General features: G+C 49.2%; 1 protein-coding gene across 2 annotated transcripts; it reads left to right on the top strand.

Annotated features, from left to right (window-relative positions):
• The first annotated feature begins 5,312 nt into the window (after window positions 1–5,312).
• CRIP1 (cysteine rich protein 1) lies at window positions 5,313–20,831 on the top strand. 2 transcript variants are annotated; one of them, XM_027823635.3, is made up of 5 exons: window positions 5,314–5,471; window positions 13,890–13,984; window positions 15,735–15,792; window positions 19,854–19,901; window positions 20,495–20,831. In XM_027823635.3, exons 1-4 carry the CDS (start codon window positions 5,432–5,434, stop codon window positions 19,892–19,894), a joined length of 234 nt encoding a protein of 77 aa, XP_027679436.2. In that variant the 5' UTR covers window positions 5,314–5,431; the 3' UTR covers window positions 19,895–19,901; window positions 20,495–20,831. The 2 variants fall into 2 exon arrangements, 1 of the variants encoding a protein (XP_027679436.2); XR_006292709.1 differs by having other exon boundaries at window positions 5,313–5,471; window positions 15,735–19,901.
• Window positions 20,832–21,252: the final 421 nt, after the last annotated feature.

The following is a 21,252-nucleotide window of genomic DNA, read 5'->3' as shown; positions in this document are numbered from 1 at the left end:
CGGGAGTGCATGCTTTACATAAGAGAGAATTAGTCCTGCTGAGTTCAGTGACTGTTGCCAAGACCTAGCGCTTCAGGGCTTTCATTCATGAAATCCCTTCCTCTAAGTGCCAAGGACAGCAGTCCAACTTCCCGCCTGTTGCAAGGGATGAGATGCAGCACTGTTGGCTAGGAGGACGTTACTCAGTCATTCCTAATCTAGATTCTGCAGGAAAGCTGCCATCCTCTAAGGACCAGATGCCACCCATGGTCCCTTTCCTGGGGTTTGGTGATTATAAATCAGCACAGAGCTCTGGCTTTTACCCTGGTTTGAGGAGGACAGCAAGAGAACTGTCCTATTACATACAAGTTTATGTGCCTCTGATGGGGTCTGTCTAGCTGAGGAAGAAAGGCTGAGATTAGATCAAGGTTATTAGCTAATCCTGATTTAACCACAAGCCTGGAGTAGGGGAAATGCTCTTTACCTTCATCTATCTAGCTGAGGTAAACCCTAGGAAGAAAACCAACCTGAGATACCAAGGGGCCCTGATTTTATGGAAGTGCTGAGCAGCTGCAGCTCCTGTCAATTTCATCTGGAATTGTGGGTGGTCACTACTCACAGACAACAGCCCCTGGCTGGCTGCAGCTAGGCACCTGATTTCACTTCTGACATTTTTGGCTTTGGTGCTCTGAACAGGAGGATGATAATTGAATTCAAAACAGGCCTTTAGCTATTCCTCTGAGTTCCTTCCTAGCAAGACAAAAAGGATTTCCCCCAGGAATGCATCTGGGACTCCTCAGAGGGGTTTATTCCAAAAGAAAAGCAACCCCCATAGCAAATAATAGTAATAATCAAGAAAACATGATCAAATGTTCCCAATAAGCACACATGGTCCATGCCACACCCCTAAGAATGCAGAGCCCAGGGTGTGGGGCCTGCTTCCTATCTTGACACAAACTGCTCCAGGACCAGGATGATCCTGAGCAGATCCAAGCCTTGTGCTTCCTTCAGCCTTTTAAAATATGCTTTCCTGTCAGACTCAGCGCTCTGGGCATGCCAGCTGACCCCAGCACCCAAGGAAGTAGGACTGTATATTGAGTGGGAGGATGGCTGTGTGATTAAGGCACTGGGTGTGACACAGGAGCTCTCTTCATTCAATGGTTCAAGAACGCAGGGGTCAGCTGAGGGCTACAGCATGACCTCAGCCAAGTCATTACATCCACTCTGAGCCCCATATCTCCCCAGGTGTAACTTGGGGACAGTAATCCTCCCTCCTCTCATTTCTCCGTTTAGATTGTAACTTCTTCAGGGCAGGGATTGGCTTTCACTCCCTGTCTATGCATCCAGTTCTGTAGGAAACAGTTCTCCCAGGAAAACCGTCAAGGTTTCAAAAGTGTTCCCATTCTGCACTGGGGTGAAACAGAGACCTTCCAGAGAGAGAAACCACCAACCTGCCTACCCAATAGGCCTGTGCACAGGGCCCTCCCTGGGAATGTGGGAGACCAGGTTCAAATCCCTGTTCTGGTGGCCAATCTCTCTGGCTTTGGTTTTGACCAGAAATTCCATCTGGGACCTGACAAACCTTTCTGAGAACAGAAATAATCAAAACTGACACGATCCCCCAGCAGGTTCTGATGTCACCAGTTAGTGTTTTCTGACAACAAATGTTTTGTTGAACAATTCCTGACTAGCCCTAAGCATGATCTCAGCTGGAGCCCCCTCCTGCTGTCCCCACAGGGTGTGGGCAGAACCGGATTAAGGCCTTTAGAGGCCCTAAGCACTGAAAATATTATGGTGCCCCCCAATATGTAATTCAAAATAAAAACAATATTATACCGTAAAATAACATTTTATTTTTTGAAATGACACAAAACTTACATGTATGCTGAAATTAAAATAGATTCTTTCTAGATTTTCTGATTGCAAAATTCTGGATATGTTCATCGAAGCTGACTTGACGAAGCATGTCCGCTTCCATACATAATAGGGAAAGTGATTCAAGTCTGTCCTGACACACTGTTGTTCTCTGAGGGTTTTTTATTCTTTTCAGCTGAGAAAAAGAGAGTTCTGCAGAGCAGTTAGTAATCATCAGTGTTAGAAAAATACGTAGTGCGAGCTCTACATTTGGAAATACACATTGTATTCCGTCTTTCAATATTGTGTCATGAAGATCAATGTGACTGAATTTCATTCTTCCTGTTTCATTAAACTTTGCGTGCATATAACAGTGGAACTGCCGTACTTCTCCACAGAGATTCATGTTCAAGTCAACAGGGTATGAGTCAACTAGCTTTTGGGACTATTGTTCGTCAGATAAGTCCATGTCGTTTAGAAAAGAAAATCTACTTGATATTTCTTTGTACACTTCACCTCTCCTCTTCATATGAGCTTCAAGTGTATCAATTATAGCATAGTAAGTAGATACGCAAAATTTGTCTCTAGGATTCAATGCTGTTTCTGTTGCACTGCTATCATTTGCTTGTTTTTTCCTGATTCACTTGCGGGACTGGGCTTCTTTGTAGTTAGTATCAGGCAAGATATCTTTTGATATGTCTTCACATCTTTCAAAATCATTCCTCAAGGTGTGTAAGTGGTCTGCTAATGGTTGATAGGGGTCTGCACATGTTTTCAAATCCAGTTCTTTTTCTTGGAGAGCTTGACCTGTGTGGTAAAAGTCTTTGTAAAATTTCATTCCACATGGTCAACAAGAATACAACCTCTAGTTCTTGCATCTTGTTTGCAATGTTTTCTGCCTCTCATATAGTTTCTCCCGTTTGTGATTGGTCTTCAGCTACACTTTCTAATGCATCCACAATCTTTGAGTAGGACTCCAGAATTGGACTTGTTGCCACTGCATGTGCCTCCCAGCAAGTATTAGAAAGAAATTTCAACACACGATCATTGCCCAAATATGTTTTAATATACCATCAGTGTGTTGAGGCAGAGAAAAATGTATAAAGTAACTGGACTGTTGAGGAAAAAAAAACTTCCTGCCACCGGACAACAATCAACAGCACTGCAGCCAACAAGATTGAGAGAGTGTGCAGCACGTGGTATGAATATGGCATATTTGTTCTGTTCTAAAAGCTTCTTCCGCATTCCTTGATAACGCCCTGACATGTTGGCAGCATTGTCATAAGATTGACCTCTGCACTTTGAGAAATCTATTTTGCAAACTTGGCACAGATAATGCAGTACTTGATTTGTCATTTCTTCACCAGTGTGGCTGTTCAAATTGAGAAATGTAATAAATCGTTCAACTGGTTTTACATCTGTGGGAGACACACATCTGAGTACAATACTCAATTGATCAATATGTGAAAGATCAGGTGTAGAGTCGACAGATAAACTGGAGTACCCAGCAGTACTTATTTCATCCACAATAGCTGAACGAACTTTGTCATTCATTAGACCAATGAGTTCATCATATATTGTCTTGGATAAGTATGATGGGTTACCTTTGCCAGCATTCCCATATTTTGAGATATGGCCTGCTAAAAATGGGTCAAACTGAGCCACAAGCTCCAACAATCCCAAGGAATTTCCATTCTGCAATGATCCAAATGTGTCATTTGATCCCCAGAAAGGCAGACCACGTTCAGCTAATGTTTGAATAACTGCTATAACATGCTGCAAGACATGTTGCCAGTATTCACGCTCCCCTTTAATTAGTTCTTCCAATTTTTGTGTCAATCCAAAGCCCTGTCTTCAATTTAAATATGTCAACATTGAATCTCTGTGGGTAATGCTATTTTCATGTTGTTCAATTAAAACCGTATTCCGCCAGTCACTAAATCCATCTGCAGCAAACCGGGATGTTGAAGGTTTATATGCAAAAAGTTTGCAAACAAAACAGTACACGGACTCTGTTGATGGTGAATACAGTAGCCACTCTCGAGTGTATTTCTAACCATTCTCTTTCATGCTGAAAAATATTTTTTGTGGACAATATCTTGTTTGTTTGCCATTGGTAAAAGTCCAATGTGATTTCTCAAATGGCCAAGTGTGGTGCTGACAGTCATTTGGTCCACGATCTATCCAGTAAGCTACGTCATCGGTACTGAAATCAACCCAAATACCAGGGTCTTTTCTCCTATTATTTACAGCATGAGCAGGTTCAGTCTTTGACACATCCACACCTTCTAGAACAATGTCTGTTTTACCACCAGGAGTAGGATGATCAGTTAGTCTCTGACACATCCACAGGTTTTGGAGTGGTGTTTGTTTCACCAATAGAAGAAGGGTCAGTCTCTGAAACAGCTACAGGTTTTGGAACGGTGTCTGTGCTACTGAAAGAAGATGTTGCTTCTGTTGGATTTGCTTTGAAAAATGATGTCAGCTTTGGAGATTTTGGAAAATTTCACTAGTTTCTTGTTTCTTTTCTTCTGCCAGTTTGTTTCTGTGCTCCACTCAGTTGGTTATGTTTCATCCTGCCCCTTATCTCAGTTATCTGAGCTTAAAAAAAAAAAATTACACAACGTACACTATTTTTGTGTACACACACACACACACACACACACACACACACACACACACACACACACACAAAACGAATCAAGTACGTATAACTCAGAAGACTATATCAATAATAAAACATAAATTTATTGCAATACATGACAGGATCTGATTTCCTCACATTATTTCGATCTATGTTAGTAGGATGCCCCCCTGGTTTAGGTGGGGATAAGTAATTAAAAGAGAACGGAAAAACAGGGGAAGAGTGTGTAGTGGCGTGTTAGGAAGTCTAGCAAAGTTCTGATTTTTCCCATGACAACTACTTTGATACTTTTTTTGAAATATCAGATTTTTTTCAAAAACATTTTTTTTGGGGTGCCCCCTGCTTTGCTGGTGCCCTAAGCACATGCTTAGTCTGCCTATTGGGTAATCCAGCCCTGGCAGTGGGTGATTAGCTCCCACTGTGGCCGCAATGCCCCTGTCTCTGCTCCGCCAGCGCAGCTCTGGAGCTCCTGGCAACGAATCTGCGCCCATCTGGGGGCCTGACACCAAGTGTGCTGCTTCTTGGCTCCCAAGGGCCAAATGTCCTGAAGGACTCATGGAGCTGGGGGCAGGAATGTGGGGAGCCCCTGAGTTTAGGAAAGAGCGTGGGGCAAAAATCAACAGGACACTGGGGCCAGGAGAGGAGATGCACCTGGATGCCCCCCAGTCCCCTCTGTCCACCAGCGCCTCCACTCCAACCCCGAGCCCAGCCCTTCTGCCTCCCGTCTCATCCCCCAGCCCTCCGCCCGGGCAGGGCAGTTACGTCCCGCCTGTCTCCCCTCCCTTGCCCTTGTGCCAGGGTTCCCCCCGCGCCGCCACCCCAGCTCGGGGGCGGGGCTTCACAGCTGGGGGGCGGGGCCTCGGGGTGACCCTGCCGGCGCGGGCCGCATTTGGCCGCAGAGCCGCTCGAGCAGCAGCAGTCAGCGGAGAGCCTGGTGCTTGCGGAGCTGCCACCATGCCCAAGTGCCCGCGTTGCCAGAAGGAGGTCTACTTCGGTAAGGGTGCTGCGCCTCGCCTGCCCATGCCCCCGCCGTCCCCACGGGGTGCCCTGCTCCTGGCACCCAGCTCCCTGCTGGGGCTGCCAGGCACCCTGCCTACTCCTGCCTCGCCTTCCCCACGGGGTGCCCTGCTCCTGGCACACAGCTCCCTGCTGGGGCTGCCAGGCACCCTCCCTGCCCTGCCTTTCCCCACGGGGTGCCCTGCTCCTGGCACACAGCTCCCTGCTGGGGCTGCCAGGCACCCTGCCTACTCCTGCCTCGCCTTCCCCACGGGGTGCCCTGCTCCTGGCACACAGCTCCCTGCTGGGGCTGCCAGGCACCCTCCCTGCCCTGCCTTTCCCCACGGGGTGCCCTGCTCCTGCACACGGCTGCCAGGCACCCTCCCTGCCCTGCCTTTCCCCACAGCATGCCTGGCACCCAGCTCCCTGTTGGGGGTGCAAGGGACTCTGTGGCTGCCTGTGCCCATGGGGTGCCTTGCCAGCTGCACCCCCTCTTTATATGGGCTCCCTGGCATAAGACCTGTGTGGGGGTGGCCAGAGACTTTGCCCACCCCTCTGCTCCTACACCCACCTTCCTATCCCCCTGCAGGGATACAGCCCAGCTGCTTGACCCTGAACGCAGCTTCTCAATAGGGGTGCCCTGCCTCCTGCACCCCCCCATTGTCTCTGCGGGCTTCCTGGTACCTGGCTCCCTGCTGAGGCACAGCCCAGCACCCTGGCAGCAGCACAGATGGGTGGGGCAGGGGAGGCCATTGCCCCGGGCTGTGACCCAGGCTGTGCTGGCTACACGCTGCTGCAGCTGGTGTTTGGTTCATGCCCAGTGCTGCTGGTTGCTGTCATTGCCTCCCCCTGCACAGCTGTGTGGAAGGAGATCAGTGTTCCGGGACAAGCCATCTGATCTGAGGACCCCCGCTTTCTGTGAGAAGGGCTCAAATCCCCTCCCTCACCCCCGTCTGCCTGCACGGCTCAGGGGTTCCATGCAGCCTGGAAGGAGCTGGGTTTGCAGGGTTCCGGCAGACCGGCATTAGTGCTGGTCCTCGCGTGTTGAGCTGGTCTGTGTGAGCTGCACAGATTCCTGCTAACATCAAGTGCATGCATTGCCCCCTCTCCCCTTGTTCAGGGGCTCTGAGCGGGCAGGGCTGGGGAAGGCTGACTGACTCGGAAGCTGTGCAGAGCCATAGTGGGAGGAGGAGTCCGAGCAGGGTTCCTCTCCCTGGGCCTCCCTGCAGCCTTAGGAAGATGCTCTGATTTATGGATCTCGTGCATGCCTCCCAGCTACGAGTAAGGAGACTTGAACAGCAACAAACTATTGCAAACAGCAGTATGCTTTACAAGCGAGGAAGGAATCGCTCTCAAAACCTACCAAGTTCTCTTTACAAATTATCATTAATAAAAAGTTCTTTGTAATTAATTCCCCTCTCCTCACACCCCCCCGATAGCCCATGCCCCTTAGGCTTTCAGATCTCTAGTAATGGCTAGAGGAACTGGCAACCCATTTGTATAAACCAGTGGTTCTCAACCTATTTACCAGTGTGGACTGCATAAGCAGCCCACTATGTGTTATATGGGCCACACCCACTCAATATGTTTGCTACCTGTATGGCCCTGAGGATGTTACATGGGCCACTGCTGTTTGCTGATTGGGCTTCAAGACAGATGCAGGTTGAGAACCACTGGTATAAACGATAGTCCTAGAAAACCAAAGATTTCCTGGTTAATTAGTGAGAAATAACAAAGCACATAAGTCATGGTTAAGATGGGGGGAGTTTCCATTGTAGTTTTAAAACTGTTTAATTGTAGTGCTTTTATACTGTTCCATTGGATTCTGAGTCCACAGACTGATACAGTTTCTGATCTCTGTTGAGAGATAATATTCAAAGCCAATGAAAATACATATGTTCTTATATAGCTGCCCATCATCGAGGAAGTCTCCTGTTCCCTTCTACACAGTGGGGGAAAAAAAATCTTCAGAATCCAAGACCACACTGTGTTCTATAAAATGAGTGAAACCGTATAAATTTCTATCTGCAAGAGGTCCTGCTGTTTCTCTGTCCAGCTGTGCATTTTAGCTGAACAGTTGGACAGGTACATTATTATTCGGTGAGGGCTGTGTGTTGTTGAGGTTTGGTAGAGAAATCTAAAATAGTGTTCTTGCCATATGTTTTGCAAGACCAGCCATCCATACAATAGCAAATATAAATGTGTAACAGTTGGGAAGTTGTGTCTAGGACACAAGATTGTAATTTGGGGGTGAAAGAAGAAGAAGATCTGGAGAAAACAGTGGGAAGGAGATAGCATATCTGACCACTCAGACCCACACAAACAACTTTTTATTTTCTATGCTGACCTCTAAAAGGGAGGGCTGGGGGATGGGCTATATTTTAGTATTAAACACTAAATCTGTTTTTGATTCTGAGATGTTTCCATCTAAGCTGTGTCCATTGTGTATCTTCTGTCTAACATCTAAAGAGGATTCTTCTGGCAGTAGGTTGTACTGTCAGTGACCATTTGGTTCCAGAGGCAAACATGTCAAACAACGAATACTCTGTTTTCAGATCTTTTATATTAGGGGCTCAATTCATCAGTCCCTGTGCCTTGTGTGGTCACTTACACCAGTTCAAGGTGTGGTGTTTAGATGTTGCTTGTAATTATTAGAATTGGCTGTTGGGAGTCTGAAAGGACAGGAAATAAGAAGGAAGGGGGAGGAGCTGCCAGGAAATTTGCTGAAAAATGCATTTTTCAGGGCACTGAATCTATTCGTGACTTCAGGTCAAATTCAGCAAATAGTTTCAGCTGAAAAAACCTTGAAAACAAATTTTGGAATTGTCAGTATGGTTCATTTTGCAAATTTGGATATTTTGTTTTGAATCATCATCTTCAAAACAGTTCATTTGACTCAAACACAATTTTGGTGGTTTTTTGTTTTGGTGAGAGAACCAAAAAGGAAATCCATTTGTTAGAAACAAAGCGAATTTTTCAATTTGGCCACCAGACCAAAAACCTCAATTATTTGCTCCACTCCTAAGGATGAACGGTGATGGTTTGCACCACTTGCTAGTCATGAAGAATGACCATGAATCAGAGGCCAGATCTTTCAGAAGTCACCAAACGTACGTATGAGAACTTGCAACACTAAGTTGTGTGTGCAAATGGACACCTCTGAAAAGCTGCTCTGGGAGATCCTTCTGCAACTTATAATCATAGAAGATTAGGGTTGGAAGAGACCTCAGGAGGTCATCTAGTCCAACCCTCTTCTCAGAGCTGGACCAGCATCAACTAAATCATCCCAGCCAGGGCTTTGTCAAGCCGGGCCTTAAAAACCAATAAGGGTGGAGATTTCACCACCTCCCTAGGTAACCCATTCTGGTGCTTCACCACCCTCTGAGTGAAATAGTGTTTCCTAATGTCCAACCTAGACCTCCCCCACTGCAACTTACTCCCTCTTTGTTTTCTTCTGTGCTGAGACGTCTTGTTACCAAGGGCCTTTTCTCTCAGGCTGTCTGCCCCACTGAATAGAATAGGTTAACATGGAGCCTCAGTGCTTTGACTGTCTCTAAGCCATTTGATGGGCACTGAGGCAAATCACTAGAGGCGTGGTTCAGAGGCGCTGTGTAACATGGCTGTAAGCCTTCCCTCCAAGCTAATATTTTGGTCCTTTGTTCCAACAGTGCCGTTCTCAGCTTCATCATAGCTGTTTGCTTAAGGTGGACACATTGGATGGGCAGGGAGTGAGCCACCAAGAGACTCTGGACGCTCCAGTCCAGAGTCCAACAACAGGATCAATTAAAGTGATTCCTAAAAACTTTACATGGCAAATTAGCTAGATTCTGAACAGCAAATTCTGCCTTCAGTCACAGTCATGAGTACCTGGGCGTAACAGAGGGCACCATGTAATTGTGAATATCTTATTGTAATAAGCTTACAGTGCAGAGGAGACATGCATCTGTAAGGCTGGAGGGATAGGGATAGCTCAGTGGTTTGAGCATTGGCCTGCTAAACCCAGGGTTGTGAGTTCAATCCTTGAGGGGGCCATATAGGGATCTGCGGAAAAAATTGGGGATTGGTCCTGCTTTGAGCAGGGGGTTGGACTAGATGACCTCCTGAGGTCCCTTCCAACCCTGATATTCTATGATTCTAAGGCTTGTTTTTCTTAAAACTATCACTACATGCCCTGAACAGACTTTGTGCCTGATCCGACTTCTACTGACTCCCCTGGGTGTTGGATTGAGCCCTTGGGAAGGAGCAGATGGATGACCGCACCCTGATTTGGAAGGAATTCCCCAAAAGACGCAGATTTCTGTACTGACTGAGAGTACTTAATTGGGTGACATTCCTTCCTGCTATGGGTGTATTTCAAGAGCTTTGGGTAGCTAGTCCTAGAAATAACCTTTGCTGAAATTGTTTAACTCCAGCTACTAAAACCACGTACAGAAGTTCCCCAATCTCTTGGTTTCCCCATGTCCCTGGCATAAAAATTCTGGTGTGTTTTGCTGAGAGTTAGAAGTGGATGCTGGCCCTATAAGTACTTTATTTTTTCAAATTTATCAAATAAATCTGTAAGCCATGGCCTGGGAACACATTGATTTTTTTTCTTTCTTTCTCTGTCTTATATTTCTGGTTTGCTTGTGGGGTGTGTCATACTTTTCTGTCTACTGTGCCAGGAAAAAAAAAAAAACAGGGAATGGCTCAGAACACAAGAATTCCAGAGTTTGTACGTTCCAGCTCTCTCTGATGGAGACTTAACTGTTTCTCTGTTTCCCCATCCATTCATATTTGCCTGTCATTTAAGGTAGTGCCTACACTAGAGAAATTTACTAAAGAATCCTGACCTGGGGTTAGCACTGGCTGGAGGCCAGGTATAGACAAGATTCTGATGGCTGAACCCATTTTTACCACCATTTTAGTTACTTACATCCGATGAAGTGAGCTGTAGCTCACGAAAGCTTATGGTCAAATAAATTGGTTAGTCTCTAAGGTGCCACAAGTACTCCTTTTCTTTTTGCAAATACTTACTAACACGGCTGCTACTCTGAAACCTTGCTTTCAATAGATTCAACCAAAAGGAAGTAAAAATCAGTCCTGGTGGCAAGAGCCTGGTCTACACCATTGGTGCTAATACCCATTCCAATAAAGTGGTGGTAGGACCAATGGGAATTTTTTGTAAGTTTCCTCAGTGTAAACAAGGCGTAAACCTCCCCTTAAAGTACAGTTCTACTCAGAATGGTGACTAAAATTGGCATTGTGAAGTTTCACATCTATGGCAGCTCATTTATTTCAGGTAACATTTGCTAAGCTTACTAGTAAAAAAAAAAAAAAAAAAAAAAAGGTTTTAATAGAACTGTCGGCACCTAAAACCCCCGGGTCTAAAGTCAGGCTGGTTTTGTTCTGGTTTGCACATCTTTGGGCATAAACACTATATGCTCTCAATCTATCGTTATTAATTCAGTTGATCAACTCAGAAAAGAATCCAGCTGTCACTCGCACAGCTGGTCTAGCCCTGCAGGGCTAACAGGAGTGAAAGATGTGGCTTTGTAAGTGCACTTAGAGAATGAGTCTGAGCAAGGAAGTGCTATTTTTATGAAGACAGGTTTCAGAGCGGTAGCCATGTTAGTCTGTATCAGCAAAAACGACGAGGAGTCCTTGTGGCACCTTAGAGACTAACACATTTATTTGGGCATAAGCTTTCGTGGGCTCAAACCCACTTCATCGGATGCATGCAGTGGAAAATACAGAGAACATGAAAAGATGGGTGTTGCCATACCCACTATAACAAGAGTTTAGTGTCCTTTTTCCTTTACAGAAACACACACTTTGCTTCTCTACAAAGTCCAGCCACGAGGAAGTTTGTGTGGAAGGTTGGTTTTTTACGAGAGTCTCCAGTTTTGAGAGGTCATTCTTAATCTTTCCCTGTTGGCTGTATAGGATGTTGCCGTACCCACTATAACGAGAGTTATACAACACCCATTTTTTTCATGTTCTGTGTGTATCTTCCTACTGTATTTTCCTACTGCACGCATCCGAAGTGGGTTTGAGCCCGCGAAAGCTTATGCCCAAATAAATTTGTTAGTCTCTTAGGTGCCACAAGGGCTCCTCGTTATTTTTATGAAGTTAGTCATATGACCTCAGCTGTACAAGACAGAGTTTAATGCAAAGGCCAAGGAGAGTCCAAAATCAGTTGAAAGCTCCTATGTCTAAGATCATAGCAATAACATTGGTCTTGTATAAGCAGTCTCCGTTACTATCTAAGAGATATCCAAGGAGTTGCTGTAAAAAGCCTTACTGAAATTTGTCAGGTTCTGAAGCCTTTTAGAACAACTTCTAAAGAACCATGTTTAATTTCAGTGTAACCCTGTCAGTTTCCTCCCCATTGAATTCTATAAGGCTTTTTCATAAAGAGGATTTAGGCTCATGCCCCCTTCCCCAGATAGTCCCTAGCCTGCTTGTTGGAGCTACAAACAAAGGTGCCATTTCACGCCATGATGTTGGTGTCTGTGATGTTGGGCCTGCCTGATAAGAACATTTTGAGATCCCCTCTCTAGTGATCACTTCTCTCCTGGAGTTAATGGTTACTCCTAAGTCACGAGCTCCCTGCCCACCCAGGAAAGGTGGTGTAATGCCAAAGCCCTAGCAGACCAACACTCCTCACCCAGCACCCTGCTGAAGCAGCAGAGCATAGAGTGGAGAGGTATTGGTTGTCCCCGAAACTTTGTCCCCGCTCTCGGACCCCTGCCTTTTTCAGGCATGGAAAATCCACTCGAAGGTCCTGGCACTGAAAGGGTTCCTGTGGAAAGCTCAGCGTTATCACTTAATACACATCCGTGAGTGCAGCTGCTAATAAAAAGAACACACTAGCCTCTTTAGTAAATTACATCCTTTGTGCTGTAGTTAAATTCCATCCTGTGTTCGTTCGTTCTTAATGTAAACCTGTTCTGGACTAGGGGAATAACCTCATTGTTCCTGTTGTAGCTGCCTCTGGGCCTATCTTAAGTTGCCTGAACCTGGGCCAGTCTCCAAGCATAAAACTGTTTGCTGTGGCTTTTATCAAGAAATGTGTCCCCAACACCCTGGTGGCAGATTCCCTGTATTTGTGGGTTGGAAAAAGGGATGTTTTGGCAATACTTTGCTTCCCAGTGTTGGTCCAGGTGTCTCTCTCCCCATGATTGTCAGACAGATTTTCGCGCGTGCCAAAAGGGGTTGTTACCTTGGAATTTAAGGGATTATTGTAACTAATGTCAGTTGAGGTCACGGATGGTTTTCAAGGTCAGACGCCAACTTGTGCAGAAGAATTTCTACACAATTTCGGGGATGGGGGAGGGATAGCTTAGTGGTTTGAGCATTGGCCTGCTAAACCCAGGGTTGTGAGTTCAATCCTTGAGGGGGCTTTAGGGATCAGGGGGAAAAATTGGGGATTGGCCCTGCTTTGAGCAGAGGGTTGGACTAGATGACCTCCTGAGGTCCCTTCCAACCCTGATATTCTATGACTAGAGGAGGGCAGTCCTTGCTGGGTGAGGGCTGGCTGTACTCTGGTACTCCCAGAAATTTGACTCTGTTGCCATTTTCCTTTTGCAAGTCTCCCCATCTGAACAAGGTTTAACATGAACCGTAATGAATCCATGTCAAATGGAGACACATAGGCCCTTCCAGAAAGGAATGGGGAGGTAATGATGCAGCAGGCGCTTCAGAGCTCAAATCTTCCGACTGGCAATAATTTGTCTAGAAATCAGACACCCAAGCTGCGTGGATTTTTATTTATTTTGCAAGTGCAGTATAGGTGTCTGAATTTGAAAACTGGCAGTCCCCCTCCAGGACAAGCAAGTGTCAAACAGTGAGCGAGCCCCACTGAAAGCTGGAATGAGGAATGCCCCAGTAGCTTTTGGATTTAATCATTGGGAACACACGGCATTTTTCGATGTATAGAACTCTTACAGTGATCACACTGTTTGGGTCCAGGACAAATGACAGGACAGAAGCGTGTAGGGTGCAAAAGTCCACAGAGTTTGAGGCAGCTCCCCACCTCCGCCGCGGCATCTTCTCCCTGTGTCAGTCTCCTTACACCTCTCTGGCCTGTCCCAGCCTGCACAGGCAGCCCCAGAGTCCTTACGTAGCAAAGCAAAGAAGCAGTGCCATGAAGATGAACTCAGTTGTCCTGTGCCACCCCTACCTTTCTCCAGAGGGCTCCAGCAGTCTCTGCAGAGGGGCTGGGCTGGGCGCAGAGGACTGTTCTCTCTGGCCAGCCAGCTCCTGAGCGGTTCTCTTCCCTCATTAACAGTCCCTCCATTACCTGACAGCGAGTACAGGTATAGCGGGGTGGCTGAGGGCCCACAGCAGCTCTCCAACCCTTTCTGGCTTGGTGTGGGGTGGATATGCCCCATCACAGCCTCCTGAATGGTGCTATTTTGTTTCCGCTCTTTGACAGCTGAGAAGGTTACCTCCCTGGGGAAAGACTGGCATCGACCATGCTTGAAGTGTGAGAAATGCAACAAGACTCTGACTTCAGGCGGCCATGCTGAGGTAAGGGGTGAGGTGGCCACCAGTTCTGTGTCACTGTAACTCTTAGCTGCATCTTCCAATGTGTAGGAGAGACTTGTCTAGAAGCTTTAATCAGCTGCTTCCTGTGGGCGGCAGCATAGTGTACCCTGCCTTTGCAAAGTGGATCCCCAGGTACTCCACAGCCCAAAGGGCCCGTATTTCACAGTCCCACCTCTGAAATTCTGCAGCAGCATGACTTTATCCCCGCACCATGCAGTACCCTTGTTCCCATCCCCCTCACACACACTCACCGCACAGGCTCAGACTTGTACGGCTCACTGAGGTACAAATTGTTGCTGGCTATTTCTGAGGGTGGGGTTCTCACTCTACTCTCCAGCTAGAGTGACCAGATAGCAAATGTGAAAAATTGGGACGGGGGTGGTGGGGGGGCAATAGGAGCCCATATATAAAAAAGCCCAAATATCAGGACTGTCCCTATAAAATCAGGACATCTGGTCACCCTATCTCCAGCCAGCCTGGCTCTATTCCCCTGGCCTCTGTTACTGCAGTGCTGTCCAGCTCAGACCCTCCTTCACCCCTGGAAGCAGGGAGCTTATAGCAAGCTTCAGCAGCTCATTGCCCAGGCCTGGACCGCTGGGGGATCTCCAGGCCACCTAGCTGCCCAGCTGACGTTTCTGGCTTCTCCCTGCTCCTTGGCTGCAAGCTGGACTCCTAGTGCATGTGCTGTACACAGTAAAATCATCTCCCCCTTGTGGGGAAATTTGGAGAGCAAGAGGCAGGTTGCAGCTGGCCAGAGGGGGTCTGGCTGCAGCAAAACAGCTAATGCCAGGGCAAGAAGGCTGCATTCCGTGGCATCCTGGGGCCAATGGCAAGCTCCACTGCTGTAGAATCACAGGGTGCATGGGGCCCTGCCTGAGATGAGCGGGGAGTTCACAGCTCTTGGAGCTATTGGTTCAAGCGCTCTGCAGGTGCAAGCAGCCATTGCTGCATCAGTTACTCAGCTCTCAGACTTGAGGGCCAGAAATTGAATTTTAAAAGAGGGGAAGCTGAGATTCTGCAGCAGGGGTTAATTCTTTGGTTGATTCCATGGAATATGGGACTACCTGGGAGCCTGCCTCAAAGTAGCAAGAACTCTGCATTAGCCAGCTCCAAGCTGTGGGCTTGCTGTGTGTGCGGGCAGGCTGGTTTGCCAGCACCAGGCTACCAGAGCTCAGATATACAGCTAGCCCAGTGAGTGGGGTGCCATAGTAACTGAACTGACTTGACAGGGAGGAGATACTGGGCCAGTCCAGGTCCCCTGCAGTGGGGATTTGCTGAGTTGGAGAAATCCTGTAGGGAACTCTCCATTGTGTGTAACAGGGCAGAGTGTCACTAGGATTGTGGGCTGGGTGGCGCAGTGTGCTCTAGCCTTATCCAGAGACCTACATCCGGAGCAGGTCTCAGGTGAGGAGGAACGTGAGTGAACCTTAGACGAGGCTCTGATTTGGCTCTCCCGGCAAGTGGCTGTTTCTTTAGTTTAGCAAAGCTGTAGTGAGGTCAGGACTCCACTCGGAGTGACTGGCAGAACAATGGCAGGGCCCAGGACAGGACTGGCAGGCAGTAGGGGAGGTCACTGACACAGCTGGGACAAGAGAGCAGGGCCCAGGAGTTGTGAATCTAGCTCCATACACACAGGATTAAGAGTGGGCCCGGTGCCCAGTTCCTGGTGCCTGCTTGTCTCAGACTCCCCTGAGTAACGTGGCACTGAGGAGTCTCTTCTCTCTCTCTGCAGCATGATGGGAAGCCCTATTGCAACCAGCCGTGCTACTCTGCCTTGTTTGGACCCAAAGGTAAGTTTCCATGCTTGGGGCTTCCAGCAGGGAGGGGTGGGATATTGGGTACTGGCACCGATGGTGTCTGTCTCCAGGGATTCTTGCCCAGAAGCATGATCACATGTTCCAGCACACAGATCCATGCGCACACACACCCCCTGTGTCCATCCATAGCCACTCCTGCCTGAACTCCCAGCTCACAAGCCCCCCATGCACTCCCCACAGCCACTCCCCCTTAGCCCCTTGTCTTCCCCCATATGTTCCTAAACTTGTGGGCAAACCGCTAGAGCCATGTGCACACCCCTAAATACACCTACACCCATTACACTTTACACCTGTCCTCCCCTTCACACTCTCCACTCGTAAGGCTGTCAGCCCACATCCTCCTGTGTGCAGTCACCCTTTGACATCTACTCACGCCTCCTTCACCTTTCTCCAGGGGCCGGGCAACTTTCCCTTGACCTCTTTACAGGCACTGCCTCAGACTTGAATTGTGGCCTTTGGAGCAGAAGCTCTGTCTCTCACAGAGAGAGGTGCTCCTCTGGATCTGCACTGTGGTTTCTCTCTGGGTAGGATGTTCAAAAGGTCTCAAGAGGTCTCAGCGCTGGCCCAGCTCAGAAGTCAATGGGAGTTTTGCTTTTTACTTCAGCAGGAGCAGAGTTAGGTCAATGCTGTGGCCTGGCCTACACCTACAATTTAGGTTGAGCTAGCTTCATGCCCTGACCACTGTAGTTAGGTCAGCCTAACCCATGATATAGAGGTGGCTAGGTCGACAGAGGGATTCTCCTACCGCCAGTCAGAGAGGTGGATTGCCTGCGTCAACAGAAAGCCCCCTTCTGTCACTGTAGGAAGTATCTATGCTACAGTGCTCCAGCAGCACAACTGCAGCGCTGTAACTGTCGCTGCAGCGTAGACGTGCCCTGAGTGTTTGGAAGAAATCTCACCCTCCCCGTGTTCGGATTCTACGGTCACAGGTTTGTTCTCTGTTGCACAGGTGTAACTCTCCAAGGAGCTGATGGGCATTGTACCAGTGTGAGTGATGGCACAAATGGGCCTGCTCATCTGGACATGGCACGAGTCAACTTAAGTGCTTTGGACATTTCACTGTAGTGAGGCACTCTAGTGTGAAGGTGTATGGACACTTTCACAGGCCGGTCTCGCTGCAAAACCCAGCCGTGTAGTCACAGATTGAAGGGTGTGAAAACCCACAAGCCCATGCAATTTGCCAGAATATCTTAGAGGCTTCGAAGAGATGAGAATGCTGAGGAGAAGGAATCTCAAAACTTGTAGGGCTCCAGACACTGCTACTCAGCAAGCTTTAGAAAGTTTTGAGTTTCAGGTCTGAATTCTCCCCTCTCTGCTGCCGCCACCCAAAGTCCCCGCAGCTCTTTGGTTTCAGGTTCAATACGTCAGTACGCACTCCTTTGGAATGTGATTTGCTGAATGCGATTGTTGATATGGCTTCAATGCTAGAGGCTGTGGAATTCCATTGAATTCCTGCCCCGCCATCCACTCTGTGGCTGCTGGGGTGTAATGTGAAGTGTCATCTACAATCTACGTGCCTTTCCAAGTCAGCAGGTTATTGACTTAAGCCTTAACAGAAGCTAGTGGGCTATGCTGGACAATGAGGCAGCCAGATCCCTGGCTGAGCTATGCAGCTGTTGCTTGTCAGCATGTGGGTTGGCTGGGAACATGGAATCTCTCTCTTTATCTCTAGAAGCTACAAGGGTAAAATGCCAGGCTGCGCCAGGCCATTTAGTGGGAGAACTAGAGTCAGGAGTGACTGTAGTCTGCCCCCTCCTGCCGCTAGGCAAAGGGTTCTTCTAGCAGCATCCTCAGTCTCTGGAGGATGGGACCCACTTGTATCCCCCCAAGACACCTCAGTGGGCTCAGAGGAGCTGCAGTCCTGCTGCCAGGGCAGGGCTAGCACATCAGTAGCTGGAACCCTGATGACACCAGTTCAGATTCCTTAATTACTGAGTATGCAGCCTGGGTAGGATTGTGGGGGCAAGGCGGGGAAGGAGAGCACTGAGGGTACATCTACACAGAAATCAGATGCCCATGGCTCGCCCGTGCCAGCTGATTTGGGCTAATAGCTGTTTAATTGCAGTGTAGACATTCTGGCTTGGGTTGCAGCCTGAGCTCTGGGACAGCAGAGAGAAGGGCAGACTGCTGCGCACAGCTGGTTTGGAGGGTAAATTGAAAGATAACCCACACGGTGACCATGTTCCTCCCACACGCAACAGAGGTTTCCTTCCCTCAGTGCCCTGGTCTCAAGTCCCTTCCCCAGCTCACTGCTTCCAGGCGCCTGATAAGAGGGAAGCCATCACCCAGTAACCCCGTAACAAAGGCATGTTCCCCCCCAGGGGTAGGCAGCTGCCTCCCGGGCTGCTAGCCCCACGCTCACCCTGTCCTGTCCTGTCCTAGCCCTTCCCCTGGGCCTGGTTTTCAATGCTTGGCACCTGGAGCTGGCTTTCCAGGAGGACTCCACACCCTTTGTGCCACTTGGCCTCTTTATGCATCACCCTTGATTCCTCCTGCTGCTCTTGCCTTGGGGTGGGGTGGAGCTGCGCCTACGGGAGGCAGTGTCTCTGCCAGGACTGCTCCCGCGCACCTTGCGCCAGCCACTGGGCTGCCCTCAAATGGCTCCCTCTCCTGGTCTTCCTCCTGCGGGGAAGGGGCAGGCAGGTAGGTCATTCCCCAGCCTCCTTTTCAGCAGCGACTCCCCGAGGGGGAGCAGGAGCGAGCTCTGGCGGTGCTGTTGTGAACAGCCCCACAAGGCTGGGTAACGTGTGCTCACACCCCAGTCCCTTTCACAGCCATGCAGGGGCTGAGTGCTGTCCAGGCTGTTGAGGCAGGAACTCCATGGCTATAGGGCTGAGCTCCTTTCCCCTTTTGATTCTTCTGCTCTTTGGAACCAATCCCCTGGAGGGAAAAGCCACTCGCTGCTCCCCGCACGTAGGCCCCCTGTAATGCTCTGTGGGCTGGGTCTAATCAGCACTTGTAGGGCTGGAGTTCTAACAGACCATGCCAGGGCTCAGGCTACCAGCAGGGGGGCTGTTCACTTCCAGCATTCTGTAGGGAGGGGCCTTACACTATGAACAGGTTTTAAATAGACATGTAGGACTGGATGGGACCTCAAGAGGTCTCCTAGTCCAGTCCCTGCAATCTGAACATGAATTTGCTGCTGCTAAAGATGAGACTGAAATCCTCTGCGTCTGCAGAGGATGGGCATGGCAGGAGCAGCTCCGGAGCTGGCTTCCCTGGGGCCTGCCTCCTGTCAGCGTGCTCCTGCTGAGCAGGGAGTGCAGCCCACAGCCCAGCACTCCTTGCTTGCCCTTTCCACTGAGGCTGACAACGCTGGGCCAGCTAGCTTGTGCTCCTACATTTGTGAGCTGGGCTCCTGTGCCACTGAGGGACTAGGACCCCATGCCCCACTTCACACAGGCTGCTGCCCAGCTCTCAGCCCTTAGTGCACTGGGTCACTGCTGGCCACAGGCCACGCTGAGCTCGTGACCGAGCTATTAGAGGCTCTGACTCTCGTTCCAGCTCCCCTGTACCCCAGTTAGTGTTTCCCTCTCTATCTGGAGGGAAGTTGGGCCCCAGTGTGTGAGTGGTTTCCATTTGAAATGTCGTATTGCAGACGGCTCTGTCCCAGTCCCATCTAAAGCCATGAGCTGGGCTGTCAGAGGTGTCTCCTAGGCTTTTGGCTCATGGCCCTGGGAATATTCAGGCTGTGGTCATCGTCCTCCCCCCAGCTTGGGTGTTGTGTTTGGTCTCTGTGCTCTGTGGCAGTTCCAGGACACTGGAAGGCATGTCTCTTATTCATATTGGCATAGTGCCTTGGATCCCTGTTGTGAACCAGGGCCCCGCTGCACAAACACAGCAGCCCCTGCCCCAAAGAGCTGCCAATCGGTGTAAGAAAAGAACGACAGATGGCTACAGACAGTTGGGGAAATATGGGTCAGCAGGAGAGGCAGTTGTCTCACTGGCCCAAGGGCTCTTCCCGCCGTGGCACTGGTTCCTGCTCCCTGCCTCAAGCCTCAGGTGGTAATGACCCCGTTCTGGTTCTCTTGCAGGATTTGGCCGGGGCGGTACTGAGAGTCACACATTCAAGTAAACCTCAGGTAAAGGCTTCTCTTAATGGTCATGTTGCATTGTGCCAGCCCTAGCATCCTAGGCCCTGGTTTCCTGGATTCCCATTGCATCCCTGGGGCTGGCATCCTTCCTCCAGCCCGTGTGATTCAGAATCTGTGTCCACAGGAAAGTGGCTAGAGTCACATGCCTTCTCTCAGCCTTGGTACAGCAGAGCTAGCATACTCAGGAGCATAGCCAGATTCACACTTCATTCTACATCCGAGAGCCCCAGTCATGCTCTGGCCAGCTTTGAATGCTGCCCCTTATGTCCTGGCACCTCTGTTCAGTTGCAACCCACTGATTAGCGTGTGTTATATGTTCCACTTGGTGCCCGATCCCCAGAGGACGTGAGTCTGTGACAGCCCCTAGCTAGAGAGCCTAGCTTTCTAACTCACACCTTAACTCTGGTGGTCCCCAGTTCAGACCCTGGAGTCAAAGATGGGGGCTGTCACAGGCACTGCTTTGTTTCCTGGGTATCCACCCAAGAGCTGCGTCCATTCACCACTGAGCCCCCCGTGCAAGCGCTGTGCTGCAGCCCTGTTGTCAGACCTTTCACCTGTGTTTCCTTTTCTTCCGTCTGTAGGGCTGGATGGAGAGGATTCCTTGTGGAGCCTGAGGACAGCGCAAGCACCGTGACAAATGCATTTTTAATTCACTATGTAATTAACTAGCACATTAAAAGCAATAAATTACCTAGAGGAATTTAGCTGGCAGTGATGGGAGAGTCTCTGCTCTGTATCTATCAGGATGTGGCGTTGGGGAGGGGAGGAGTTGGCCAATATCACTGAAAGTCTTGTGGAAAAGAGAAGGTCCCAGATCCCCTTCCAGCCAAACATGTAGCCCTGCTTTCACACCCAACCTCTAGCGGCAGGAGTCTGCACTTGTATTTGTAGCCACTAATAAAGCCAGAATGAAAGCTGCTTCCTTGCTGTAGTAGCGTGTTCTGCTGACCAAGGGTCTCCAGGGATCAGATAACGAAGCGCTTGTGAGCTTTAAAGGACCTCAGCAGTCTTTGGATGAAGCCCATATGGGACTTGGAGCTTTGTGCTGCTGCAGCCTGCTATGCCAGCTGAGGCCTTGATCACTGCGCGTTCTTACCCGAGGGCTAGTAGCCATGTCGCTTTCATCCGGCCGGCATGGAATCTGAGCTTCTTGCCCTCCACCAAGCTGCTGCCTTGGCCAGGCGCTGGGAGAGCAGAGACATGGCTTTGGCTGAGTCCAATGAAAGTCAATCTCAGAGCCAAGCGTGATCAGCATCCAGCTGGCACTAGAGCCGGCAACCTCACTATTCCTCCCATAGCCTCAACACCCAGTGAAACACAGTCCTGCAGCGTCTCACGT

The sequence above is a fragment of the Chelonia mydas genome, chromosome 8, assembly GCF_015237465.2.
Source record: "Chelonia mydas isolate rCheMyd1 chromosome 8, rCheMyd1.pri.v2, whole genome shotgun sequence".
NCBI lineage: Eukaryota > Metazoa > Chordata > Testudines > Cheloniidae > Chelonia > Chelonia mydas.
This window is presented reverse-complemented; position numbering and strand designations above follow the sequence as displayed.

Bases quoted from the DNA above. Each gene is read 5' to 3' on its own strand.
- CRIP1 (XM_027823635.3), top strand. From the start codon at position 5,432: ATGCCCAAGTGCCCGCGTTGCCAGAAGGAGGTCTACTTCG. The intron at 13,985-15,734 runs GTAAGGGGTGAG...CTCTCTCTGCAG, and splicing joins CTTCAGGCGGCCATGCTGAG to CATGATGGGAAGCCCTATTG. The intron at 15,793-19,853 runs GTAAGTTTCCAT...GTTCTCTTGCAG, and splicing joins TGCCTTGTTTGGACCCAAAG to GATTTGGCCGGGGCGGTACT.